General features: G+C 45.7%; 1 protein-coding gene across 1 annotated transcript; it reads right to left on the reverse strand.

The window, feature by feature from the left end:
- Positions 1-980: 980 nt before the first annotated feature.
- Positions 981-10,059, reverse strand: CCDC43 (coiled-coil domain containing 43). The gene is made up of 5 exons (XM_033169897.1): positions 9,861-10,059; positions 7,575-7,662; positions 5,271-5,406; positions 3,635-3,693; positions 981-1,805 (listed from the first exon to the last, which is right to left on the reverse strand). Exons 1-5 carry the CDS (start codon positions 10,023-10,025, stop codon positions 1,618-1,620), a joined length of 636 nt encoding a protein of 211 aa, XP_033025788.1. The 5' UTR covers positions 10,026-10,059; the 3' UTR covers positions 981-1,617.
- Positions 10,060-12,593: the final 2,534 nt, after the last annotated feature.

Raw genomic sequence — 12,593 nt, forward strand, 5'->3', positions numbered from 1 at the left:
CTACATTTTGCCAGGGTTTAGCTCAGGAACCTGTTTTCGCAAGTCTGATGGCAGAAGTTCCTCCTTTTCCTTCACTGAAAATCCCAGGTCCCTTCCTAGATCCTGCAAAAAAAAAAAAAAACACCTCCCCCCCCCCAGCAGTTTCAGAATTCTTCCACAGAGTTCTCAAAGAAAAAAAGACTGGCCTGATAAGAACTTAAATCTGAATGAGGCAGATTCTTCCTCTTTATGATGGAAATGGAAGCAGCACCACTAAGATCCTCCATTTTAAACTTAGTCATATATCCTTGACCCAGACTCATTCTCCTGCTTGTTCTGCCATTGGCATCCGGACTAGGACTGGGCAATATCTTGATATATTGTCCAAAACTATTTTGAAGTCCATATCATGATAACAGTTTCATTGTTTTTAGCCTGGCAATATATTGCGAATCGTGGTGTGTGCACATGCTATGCAAAAATCACCATGTGGGAGAAAAACTGAAGCCAGCCAATGCCTCTCTGTAGCTCCATCCTTATTTCAGACATTGTGATATTTCGCAATGTTGAAAACCAAATATTGCCCAGCCCTAATCTGGATACTCTGGCCCTTTGTATCTTCTGAGAGTAAGGTAAAGGTAAAGGACCCCTGGACGGTTAAGTCCAGTCAAAGGTGACTATGGGGTGTGGCGCTCATCTCACTTTCAGGCCGAGGGAGCCGGCGTTTGTCCGCAGACAGCTTTCCGGGTCATGTGGCCAGCCAGACTAAACTGCTTCTGGCGCAACGAAACACCTGTGATTGGATCCACACAGTTCTCCCTTTCACTGGGAATTTTAACCCTGGCAAACTATCCTTTCTCACAGACTCTGGGCTGTGAGCATTTTGTTACAAACAGCTTTGGTCCCTATATCCCTCCATTCCAGCTCAGCTAGTCAAGAGGCTTCACTGCTACAAATGCAGTACATGACAAAGAGCTAAGAATTCAAACGTCGCACGCTAATAAAATTCACAGAACTTTACTTAGATGGCAATAATACAACCTTGTTGAAGTTTACAGAGATTTACTAGCCCAGCCCCAAATGAGAAAAAGAAACAAAAATTAGATAACACTTGGCTGCAGAAGATTACGGGTGCTGCACTAGGCTCTTAATTCAACTTCATAAAGGGTGTTGCCTCTCCCTGGCTTACATATGTAGGAAACTGGGTTTCATTCACAGTTCCACCAACCAAAAGCAACCTTTGGCTAGAGAGAATATATAAAGGGGTTTCCAAATATTTCCCTCAACCATAGTTTCCCCATATGTAGTTAATAAAAATAGAAAGTGACAAGGGGAGAGGGAAGGCAGTCACCACACAGTTCTTTGGTTACAGATGTTGGCCACGACCACTGAGCCCAACAAATTGGACAACAAAATATGTGTGTGTGTAGTTTTTTTTCCAGTGCTTCAGAGGACTCCCTTCACCCCTCCCCACAGTCCTTGCCTAGGACAGATTTGCAGCTTTGAAAGCCAACACACACCAAAGTGTTTGAAAGGATTCCTTCCTCTGAGCACTCTGGGTCTGTGTGCATGCTGTGCAATATAACAGACAGAGGGGAGGGAGGAGAGAAAAGAGAAAAGTCCGTCTGTTGTTCCACGCTACCGCTTCCTCTCGCCTTTCTGTGTTCTCTTCTTCTCTTTCTCCTTACGTTCTTGCTTAGCCAACTTGTCCTTCTCCCGCTGGAGTTTGTCTTGCTCCTTCTTCCGATGTGACTCATCCCGCAGATGCTCTCTTTCCAGCTTCCGGGCATTCATAACGGCTTCCAGGTTTGTGTTTCTGAACAGAGCTGACAGGGAGTTGAGGAGAACAAGGAACTCGACACACAGAGTGAATTCTGAGTTGATTACAACAGCATCATTCTTCCGACAACTGGCACATCAAGACAACTGACCAGACCCGGTTAATGGAAAGATTTAGAGCAGGGGTCAGCAAACTTTTTCCACAGGACACCTGTCCCATAGACATTGTGGGCGGCTGGAATATATTTGGGGGGGGGGAAATCCCCCACCAACTCTCTTCTCCCTTCTCCACAGCACCGGATGAACTCCCGTGGCTGCTTACCTGTGCCTTGCGAGCAGCAGGGGCTGGCGGCGGCAGGGGGACAATGAGCGTCGTAAAAGGTCTGGCTCCAGAGAGGGGCTGCTTAAACTGGCACTCAGCCAACCGCGGCTCAACAAAGCCCAGCCCCCTTCCTCCTCTAGGCAGGGCAGGGAGAAGCCAGGAGGAAGGAGGCGCCGCCGTCGTGTGTGTGTGTGAGGGGAATGGTCAGAATCCCCACGCTGATCCATGCGGTGATTCCTGGACCATCCGTGGGCTGGATCCAGAAGGCAATTGGGCTGAATCCGGCCCCCAGGCCTTAGTTTACCAACCAATGATTTAGAGCCTGGGATCCCTGCATTCAACTCCCACATTTTCCTGACCTATACCCTTGATTGGCATTGACTTTATCTCAACCAACCTCACTTGTATTGAAAGGTAATACAATGAAAACTATATAAGGTAAAGGGACCCCTGACCATTAGGTCCAGTCACGGACGACTCTGGGGTTGCAGCACTCATCTCGCTTTATTGGCAGAGGGAGCCGGCGTACAGCTTCTGGGTCATGTGGCCAGCATGACTAAGCCACTTCTGGCGAACCAGAGCAGTGCACGGAAACGCCGTTTACCTTCCTGCCGGAGCGGTACCTATTTATCTACTTGCACTTTGACTACATAGCAGCTTGCAAATTAGGAAGTGCTATATAAATTATAAATTGAGAGCCAGTGTGGTGTAGTGGTTAGGAGTGGTAGACTCGTAATCTGGGGAACCGGGTTCGTGTCTCCGCTCTTCCACATGCAGCTGCTGGATGACGTTGGGCTAGTCACACTTCTCTGAAGTCTCTCAGCCCCACTCACCTCACAGAGTGTTTGTTGTGGGGGAGGAGGAGTTTGGATTTGATATCCCGCTTTTCACTACCCAAAGGAGTCTCAAAGCGGCTAACATTCTCCTTTCCCTTCCTCCCCCACAACAAACACTCTGTGAGGTGAGTGGGGCTGAGAGACTTCAGAGAAGTGTGACTAGCCCAAGGTCACCCAGCAGCTGCATGTGGAGGAGCGGAGACACAAACCCGGTTCCAGATTACGAGTCTACCACTCTTAACCACTACACCACACTGGCTCTCACTGGAAGGGAAAGGAGAATGTTAGCCGCTTTGAGACTCCTTCGGGTAGTGAAAAGCGGGATATCAAATCCAAACTCCTCTTCTTCTTCTTCTTCTTCTTCTTCTACCTGTAATATTTGTTGTATGAGCTACAGTAACCCAACCAATTTAGCTTACAAGAAATACATGAAACCAAGCTGGACCAGTATCCGACTATTGGCAGATTTTTTCCTGTAACAGCAGATATAAAACAACTCCGTAATTCACTATCTACAGCTTGCAAACCAGTAAGATTATTTCATCCTTGCCTTTTCAATATTTCCTTCCAGAGATTCTGTACTATATAAAATTGCTACCCCCAGACACAGTATCCCCTGCCAATTACTACCTCACTTTTGTTCTCAAATAAGTCAACATTCCCCATTTCACATTACTAATAATATTGTGGCCTTAGAATACCCTATTTGTAAGGATACATTTTTCGGAACTGACCGTCACTGCTGCTGCCCCAGGATCTTCTGCGCCATCTGCTTCAGTGCACCGAGTTAAGGGCATTTGGTCACTAATTAGGATTTGGGTGATAAGGAATGCTGTGGTGGGAGGGATGTTCTAGTGATGACACAACAGGACCACAACCCCCCCAAAAAGGACTGTGAAGCCGTACAGGATACTGAAATAGGATTCCCCATTGCCAGAATATTCTGAAGACATTTGCTTGTAGATTATCCATCCTATCAATGAGTATGGCAAGATGGAGATATCAAACCTCTGCTTCTTCCCAGAAGCTGACACATCAGATTCCTAGCCGTCGCAGCACATAGGCAACAATAAACCTGCCTTCATGATTGTGTCTCGTCTGTTTTGAAAGCCATCTGTACTTGCACTCATCCCAGCATCTCAAAGCAATTTTTTTCTGTTAGTTTGCCTGACCAGTCCGCACCAGTTGGATATGTGACAATCACAGGCTGCCAATGTAATGGTAGCATACTTCAAAGAAATAAAAACCTATTTTCCATCTGATGGACTGCCGTTGTTGAAATCTGTTTTGATTTAAGGGACAGTTTCAGATCTCTTATTACCCCTCATTAATCCATAATACACACACTGACCCACAGTGAATGTTCTTACACTCCAAGGCAGAGAACTTTACTATAAATATGCATGTACAGTGGAACCTTTGTTCTTGAACTTAATCCATTTCGGAAGTCTGTTCGACTCCTGAAATGTTTGAAAACCAAGGTGCGGCTTCCGATTGGCACAAGCAACCCGGAAACAATAGCCGACAGCCGCATTGGACGTTCGGATCCTGAAAACCAGAACACTTATTTCCAGGTTTTTGGCGTTTGGGAGCAGATTTGTTCGTCAACTAAGCCCTTCGAGAACCAAGGTTCCTACTGTATACTGTAAATGAAGTTCATTGGACAGAGCAGGCTATAAATACTTCAAGGGCCTCTCTCCATAGGAACCGGGACCCCAAGATCATCTTTTGAGGCCCTTCTTCGTGCACCTCCTTCACGAGGTCCAGAGGATGGCAACAAAAGAATGGGCCATTTCTGCAGTCACTCCGTGTCTGTGGAATGCTCTCCCTAGGGAGGTTCCGCTGGCACCTTCATTAAACACCTTTAGGCGCCAGGCAAAACATTCCTCTTCATACAGACATTTGGCTGACAGACAACCAATGCTCTTTTAAAATGTGTTGGGGAGGGGGAGGTTTATTGGGTTGGGGTTGTGTGTGTGTGTGTGTGTGTATGTATTCTGTGTTTTTACATTGTGATTTTATGTTGTGACCTCCCTGAGACCTGCAGGCATAGGGAAGTATACAAAATAAATAAAATATTATTATATATTATATTTATAATAATAATAATAAATTGGCCAAACTGCGAGAGGCAGTGAAGGATAGGTGTGCCTGGCGTGCTCTGGTCCATGGGGTCACGAAGAGTCGGACACGACTGAACGACTGAACAACAACAATAATAATAATAATAATGATGATGATGATGATGATGATGGAGGGGGAAGGAACCCACGGACTACAGCCCCTGAGTTACTGGATCAGCCAGCCACAAAGTAGATTCAACATGATTTGGGAACTTGCAGCACAAAGGATATTCCTCTTCATCTGTCACCTCAGCATACTGTGCCAGGAGGGCAGCCTTCTGTAGTGTTTCTTCCTTGGCGACCTCTTTGGGCTTCACCACGATTTGTGCCTGCTTTTCAATTATGTTTGCAATAGCTTGGATCTCATCTGGCAAGGAAAGGGGACAAAGCAAGGGTAAAGAAAGAGAAGTCCATGACCACCCTTTAATCTTTAATAATAATAATATTTATGCCCTCCCCTATCTGGCTGGGTTTCCCCAGCCACTCTGGGCGGCTCCCAACAGAATATTAAAAACATGATAAAACATCAAACATTAAGAACTTCCCTAAACAGGGTTGCCTTCAGATGTCTTGTAAAAGTCAGATAATTGTTTATTTCCTTGACAGCTGATGGGAGGGCGCTCCACAGGGCGGATGCCACTATCGAGAAGGCCCTCTGCCTGGTTCCCTGTAACCTCACTTGTCACAGCCCTCGGAGCTGGATCTCAGGGTCTGGGCAGAACGATGGGGATGGAGCCACTCCTTCAGGTATACTGGGCCGAGGCCGTTTAGGGTTTTAAAAGTCAGCACCAACACTTTGAATTGTGCTCGGAAATGTACATAGGCGAACTGAGTCCTATTTGAATCTCACCCTTGGGGGCTTATGTTCTGTAGTTACAGCATAGCCAAGATACTGGAAAGGAACAGCTTGTGGCCAGTTTTCATGTGCTATTTTGAGCACAAGGCGAGTAACGTTTGGAATCAACATCAAAACAGTTCGGTATTTTAAGCAGACCCCTAAAATAACTTCTTGCCAAACTCATCCCAAATTGCTTGCCCAAATGCGTTTTTTAAATCTTGCATCACTTCCAGAAGATATTCAAGCTCTGATGACGCATGGAGGGCAGCACAAAATGCTGCTTTGAGCTGAACATAGAAATCATGAAAGATGGAGGTCAGACCCAAGTCATTTTAAGAACACTGGGCACATTCCTACTACTCTTAAAAGATTTTGATTTTTAAAAATATGTAACCATCATTACATCCATATGTATTTATACCCAAGTGTTGTACATACAAGCATTCATAATATATAACAAAGATTAGAGTTTAAATTTGTCATTTTACACATGTGAAATCAATACCATCTTTATATTTCCTTAGCTTGTAGATGAAAAGAGGAGCCCATTGATCAGGCAGCACATTACACTATTTTACCTAATTAAGCAAACATATCACAGGACTGTATATTGCGTAAGTTCCTAGCATTCTCCTGTTATCTGTGTAATAATTCTCCAGTAATGTTAAATATTTTCCCACCACAAGTGGCTCAAGTCTCCTGTTGCTGCTTTGCAGTACCAGCATCTGCTTTCTGTAACATACATCTTTTGTATTTTCGAAGGCAAAAACCAATGTTCTGTTATAGCCAGACCTATGGAAAAATATCAAACTTTCATCAAACAGATAACCCTATTAACCTCTCGATAACTAATAAACCTTTCTGCCATTTATTCACAGAAGGCCGAAAAATCCTTATTAAATCTATTGTTTATAATCTTGTAGGTCTCATGTACTATTGGCTTTGTTGTACTGCTATAGTTTTTAATTTATGCTTTAATATTTTATATATACACTGTTTTTACTGCAAGCTGCCCAGACAACAGTGTTATGGAGTGGTATATGAGTGCCGCCAATAAATAAATTATGTGTGTGTGTGAGAATATATATTCTCTATAGGAAATGCACGCAATATGCAATAGGGGGTAATTTTTTCCTTTAATCTGTAATTGCTCTTCAGATTTATTTAATTTTACTTATTTGTTTTATTTATCCTGCCCTTCCGTGCAAAGGAGCCCAGGCAGACAAACAATAAAGCATTTTTAAAAATTATTATAAACAATTCCAATAAAGGTGCAGACTGAGAAAGATCTTAATTTAAAAGGCTTGTTGGATAGAGGAAGGGCTTCAGTAGGCGCCGAAAAGCCAACAGATACGGTGCTTGTTTAATATCCAAGGGGAGGAAATTCCAAAGGGCAGATGCCACAACACTAAAGGCCCAATTCCTACATTGTGCGGAACAAGACCTCCTGACAAGACAGTGTGTGCAAGAGATCCTCATCTGCAGAGTGAAAACAGTTTTTCTAAAAAGCTTCTGTTATTGTTCTAGGGAACAGATGCCTGACAGATCAAGGGGGGGGGGGGGGAAATAGGAAATAACAAATAGGGTAAGGGCAGGAATGGGAGAAAAGACTTTTAAAGTTTTGGTCAAATAAGTTGAAAGCCATGCAGAAAACATCCAGCAACCACTCCAGTGATGCCAAAAGGAATGTGAAATACCTTCTTTCTTTTCATCACTCCCGTCATTTTGGGCCTTTGACCACCTTTCAACAATTTCTCTGCAAACTTCTTGTAGTACATCTTCATCCTGATTAAAAGAAAAGATGCTGGTCAGTGGAAGAGAAAGGCTTGTCCATCGCAAAGGCACAATAAGGGCCAACTTGGGAGGCTTGGAATGCCAAACCTGGACCTGCCCCCTGGCCAATTTTTTTCTCAAAGCCGTCATAGCCCTACCAGAATTTAACAAAGGTGTAGCAAAAAGTTTAGCTTAGTTGTTTTTGTTTTTATTATGTATTTTGCGGGTTTTTTAATATTGTAATTTTATGTTGTGAACTGCCCTGAGATCTGCGGGTATAGGGTGGTATACAAATTTAATAAATAAATAAATAAGAGAGATTGATACACTTCAAAGCTACTTTGCTCTTTTTTTTTTTACTTTGTACATCACATGTCTGTAACATGTTCATATTTGTATGGTATGCTATGCCTGAGTGCAGGTACTCTATAAACAGGATGCCCCCCACCCCAGAACCATGCCAGTTGGAGCCAATGCTATTAAGGAACTTGATCATTTTTGGTGAAGAGACTAATTCACAGAGTGAAACACTCTTCAGGTGCACTGACTTTTGACTAGTGTGGCAATACAAAAGATGAGATCTTTGATCTCTCTCTCTGAAGCATGATGAGAGTTACAACTCATGGAGAGAATTATCTGAGAAAAGAAAATGGCTGGCATTCACAGTCTACCAACCTGGTCCTATGAGATGCATTGTGTGAGGGCGAGCAGGGACTTCCCCCTTTTTTTCATTAGCCGTGCCTATCTGTTGCACATGTCCTGAGTAGGTGGCTAGATCTTGGTGCGATTTAGAACCCTGAAGTGGGGAACCTCCCAATTACGCAAGGAGCCTCAATGAGGACAGGTCCTCCATGTTTCAGAACCTCACCCTTCAACTCACAGGGGACCGAGGAAACACAACAAGAGAGAGGACAGGACTCACCACCACGGTCCCATGAATAAATAGAACACCTGGGGAGGGCTATTATCTCGTTGGAACCCTTACGACAACCCTGCAAGGTAGATCGGCACTGTCCCCACATTGCAGATATGGGTGGAGGGGGAGCTGGTTGGGGAAGGCTTAAAAAGGATACCAACCAAGTTCATGACAAGAAGCTAGATCAGGACCAGCAACAGTGTGCTGAAATTTCTGCATTGCAGGAGGGTTGGACTAGATGACCCTCGGGACCCCTTCAAACTGTACAATGATTCTATGAGCCTTTTTAGCCAGTACGCCACACAAGACTCATTGCATGGGGCTACCTTTGAAGGTGACCCGGAAACTACTATTAATCCAGAATGTGGCAGCTAGACTGCTGACTGGGAGTGGCTACCAAGACCATTTTACACCTGTCCTGTATGTTTCCGAGCACAATTAAGTGTTGGTGATGACCTTTAAAGCCCTAAACGGCCTCGGCCCAGTATACCCGAAGGATCCTCTCCACCTCCACCATTCAGCCCAGACACTGAGGTCCAGCGCCAAGGGCCTTCTGGCGGTTCCCACTGCGAGAAATGAAGCTACAGGGAACCAGGCAGAGGCCCTTCTCAGTAGTGGCACCCACCCTGTGGAACGTCCTCCCATCACATGTCAAGGAGATAAACAACTATCTGACTTTTAGAAGACATCTGAAGGCAACCCTGTTTAGGGAAGTTTTTAATTCTTGATGTTTTATCGTGTTTTTTATATTTTGTTGGGAGCCACCAGGAGTGGCTGGAGATGCCCGGTCAGATGAGCGGGGTATAAATAAATTTATTATTATCATCATCATCATATATACCGAGACAACTTTCGGCGCCTGGGGCAAGACGTGCCACCGACACAGATCGGGTCCAGCACCCTGGTGGGGTGGGAGGTGCATGTCACCCAAAACAGTTGTTTCCCTGGCATGCTAGACACGCGAAGGCAGAAAGCCAGATGGGGGGCTAGGCTGGTGCACTTTTCTAAGCACCTTTCCACCACCCCTCACAACTGGGCGCCCGAGGCAGCTGCCCTCATGGCAGGGCCGGGCCTGTGGGGAGAAATCGAACCCACCCCTCGCTATCCAGATCAGCTCCCTCCGTCAGAAGTGACTCACGGGAGAACCTGGCTTCCAGACAGGCAGGGGCGAAATAAGCTCCAAAACAGAAAGGTGGCACCCGCGACTGTCCGGGTCGCCTTGGCCCCCTTTCCCCCTCGGTTCCTCCCCCCCCCCCACTTTGATGCAATGCGGTGCGGTGGGTGTCACGCTCACCTGCTCCCCCGCCGCCAGCGCCCCCGCCAGCCCTTCCAGCCGCTCAGCGTCGCACTCGGCCTCGCGTAGCACGCCCCGTATGTACCCGCCGTACACGTCCCCGTCGAGACCCAGTGCCGCCAGGCGCCCCTCCAGCCACGGCTCGAACGCGCAGGGCGCCGCCATCTTGGCTCGCCACCAACCCTGGGGAGGAGGAGGAGGAGGAGGCGGCGGCGGCGCGCCTGCGCGGTGGCGGCGGAAGCTGCGCATGGGCAGTACGGGCCAGCTCCCGCTTAGCCGCCTCCAGAGGTTGCAGAAAGGGCTGAGGCGACGCTCGCGGGACAAAAACAACGGCAAAAAAATCAGCCCGTGTCGCTTTTTGACTACCCAGAAACTGAGGGCGGTGAGAGAAAAAGAAGCGCGTTGCTGCTGGGAATTCACGAGGATATGTCATGGGGTTCCTGCAGACGTGCTCGGAGAACCCGAGAGTTGCCCAAGTTGCTGCCATTCTGCGTGTCAGCGCAATACTCAAGTGCACACAGACCCAAGAAAGCGCGCGCAGGGTTGGGATTTAGCGAGACCCGCCTTGCAAACCGCCTCAGATTTAAGGACTCGGTGAAATAATTTGGAGTGATCCTGCTTCTTTCAGAGCGATCCTTACTCGACGGCGCGCTCTCTCCCCTTCCTTGGAGGTTTTGAAGTAAGAGGTTTTTTAGATGGCCATCTAGCTGAGATTCCTGCACATGCAAGGGGTTGGAGTAGATGACCTTCGGGATACCAACTCTACAATTCTTTGCAGAGGGTTTTGCCATTTGGAGCCGCAGAGAAAGTCTGCTCCAGCGGCCAGCCCTTTGTCCTGACAGCCCTGGAATTCCTCATTTTTTCCAAGATAAACATTACCCTGGAAAGACTTAATTTTCCAGACATAATGCACCTCGCACCGTCCCAGTCGCTCACCTGTTAACAAGCTTCAGTTGGTCAATTTCCTCCTTAAATCGGGGCATCCAGAACATGGGCGTAGCCAGGAGGGGCAGCTGCCCCCCTAAATCAAATAAATAAATAAAAATACTTAACTGACTAATTGTGTTGCAGATAACTCAGTTCTGCCCACCCAAAAAATATATCCTTGCCCTGAACTAGTCAGTGTAGATGGTTTCCTCACAGTTTCCACTGTGGAAGGATGTGTGGATGCAGGATTGGCCTCCACAGTCACTTACGGGCTCACTGGTAGACCGTGTTCATGGAAGACAATCTTACTTGGTTACAGGTGATTGCCAAAGAAGAAGAATGGAACTCATATCATGTATACGCTGTACCTTTAGAGCACATTTGAAGGACATTATTTCCCCAAATAATTATAGACGCTATAGTTAGTTACAGGTTGCTAGGAATTGTAACTGGTGGGTAAACAACAATGCCCAGGATTCTTGGAGGGAAACGATGTGTTTTGAATGTACATTAAAGGTATAGTGTTTTCACAAGCATAGACTGCATTAGCTTCTGGATTCTTTTCACATGATCAGCCCCCACCACTCATTTTTAAAAAATGGGACCAGCATTTACTCACCACCAGTCTCCTGGCATCTGACCCATTCTCCAATAATTCTGAAAGATCACCATCAGTAGCTCTGAAATACAGTGAAGTATATCAATACAGTAAAACATCAAGCCAGCAGAGAAGGCAGTTTAAAACTGGTCTCAATAGTCAGGAAACACCTAAGGAGAAAACTAGTTTTTATGAGGGGAACATAAAACATACTGTCAAGGAGGAACAAGTTCTTTAAAATCCCCCATCCAAATTCAAATGGCAGGTCAAATTCAAATAGCTGTTTAATTTTTCTTATATTTATTTTAAAATACTAAAAACATGAAACAGCTACAGTGCAAGATTCAAGTAGCAGGTCAAATGTATGGTGTGAAACCAATCGGTCTTTATAGCAACTGTAGGAGTCTGGCAACCAACCAGCCATCTGCCTCTGTTAGTCAATCGATTCCTGATGCATACCCCTGTTTGTGGCCACCGTATTTCAGATGTGTTTGTTCCACAAAACAGGTCCCATCAGAAGCCCCTTTAACACCCTAGATGTGCTGTGAAATGAAAAGGTTCGAAGTCATTTTTAATATATATATATACTTGGAAAGATAGTGCTACACAGAATCAATGCTAACCCCCCCCCCCACTTAAAAAATGATTGCTTTGGGGTTTCCACTATTCATTGCAGCTGTAGGCTGGAAGGAAAAAACCCTGCTTGCTCTCCTAAATGAACCTGTCATTAATTGACAAACAAAATGCCTAGTAAGCTGTCTTCAATCCTTGTCACGTTGACACCTTTCCATTCATTCTGAATAATTCAGACATTCAGGAGGGTAAGAAAGAAACTGGCCTGCCCAGAGTGAGGCTGAATGCAATGTCTGTACTCAGATTACTATTTAGAAAGCAAACACTCCATATCATTTGGAGTAGATTAGTTACCCTAAAGCGCCTTAACCTCTGAGTTCTGCATCTTGCTCTTTTGGGTAGCTCGATCGATAGAAAACCATTGCCTGCAGCTTTTCCCACCATGGGATTGCAATGATGATGGGGAAAGCCACCCACACAGCTGTGACAGTTACAGAATCCTGACTCCCCTACCTCCAACCCCAGTGACCTACATCAGGGTTGCCAACCAGCCAAACAAAATTAGCTAGGCATACTCTTCTGTCCATGATTAATAACTGCTGCACAACATACTCCTCTTAAATGGGACCCTGTGG

The sequence above is a fragment of the Lacerta agilis genome, chromosome 14 (assembly GCF_009819535.1).
Source record: "Lacerta agilis isolate rLacAgi1 chromosome 14, rLacAgi1.pri, whole genome shotgun sequence".
Lineage (NCBI taxonomy): Eukaryota > Metazoa > Chordata > Lepidosauria > Squamata > Lacertidae > Lacerta > Lacerta agilis.

What these genes read in the sequence shown, in the direction of transcription:
- CCDC43 (XM_033169897.1), bottom strand. Translation starts at nt 10,025, where the DNA reads ATGGCGGCGCCCTGCGCGTTCGAGCCGTGGCTGGAGGGGCGCCTGGCG. An exon ending in GAGTGATGAAAAGAAAGAAG is followed by an intron (nt 5,407 to 7,574) that starts GTATTTCACATT and finishes TTTCCTTGCCAG; the next exon opens with ATGAGATCCAAGCTATTGCA. An exon ending in GACGGTCAGTTCCGAAAAAT is followed by an intron (nt 1,806 to 3,634) that starts GTATCCTTACAA and finishes ACTCCCTGTCAG; the next exon opens with CTCTGTTCAGAAACACAAAC.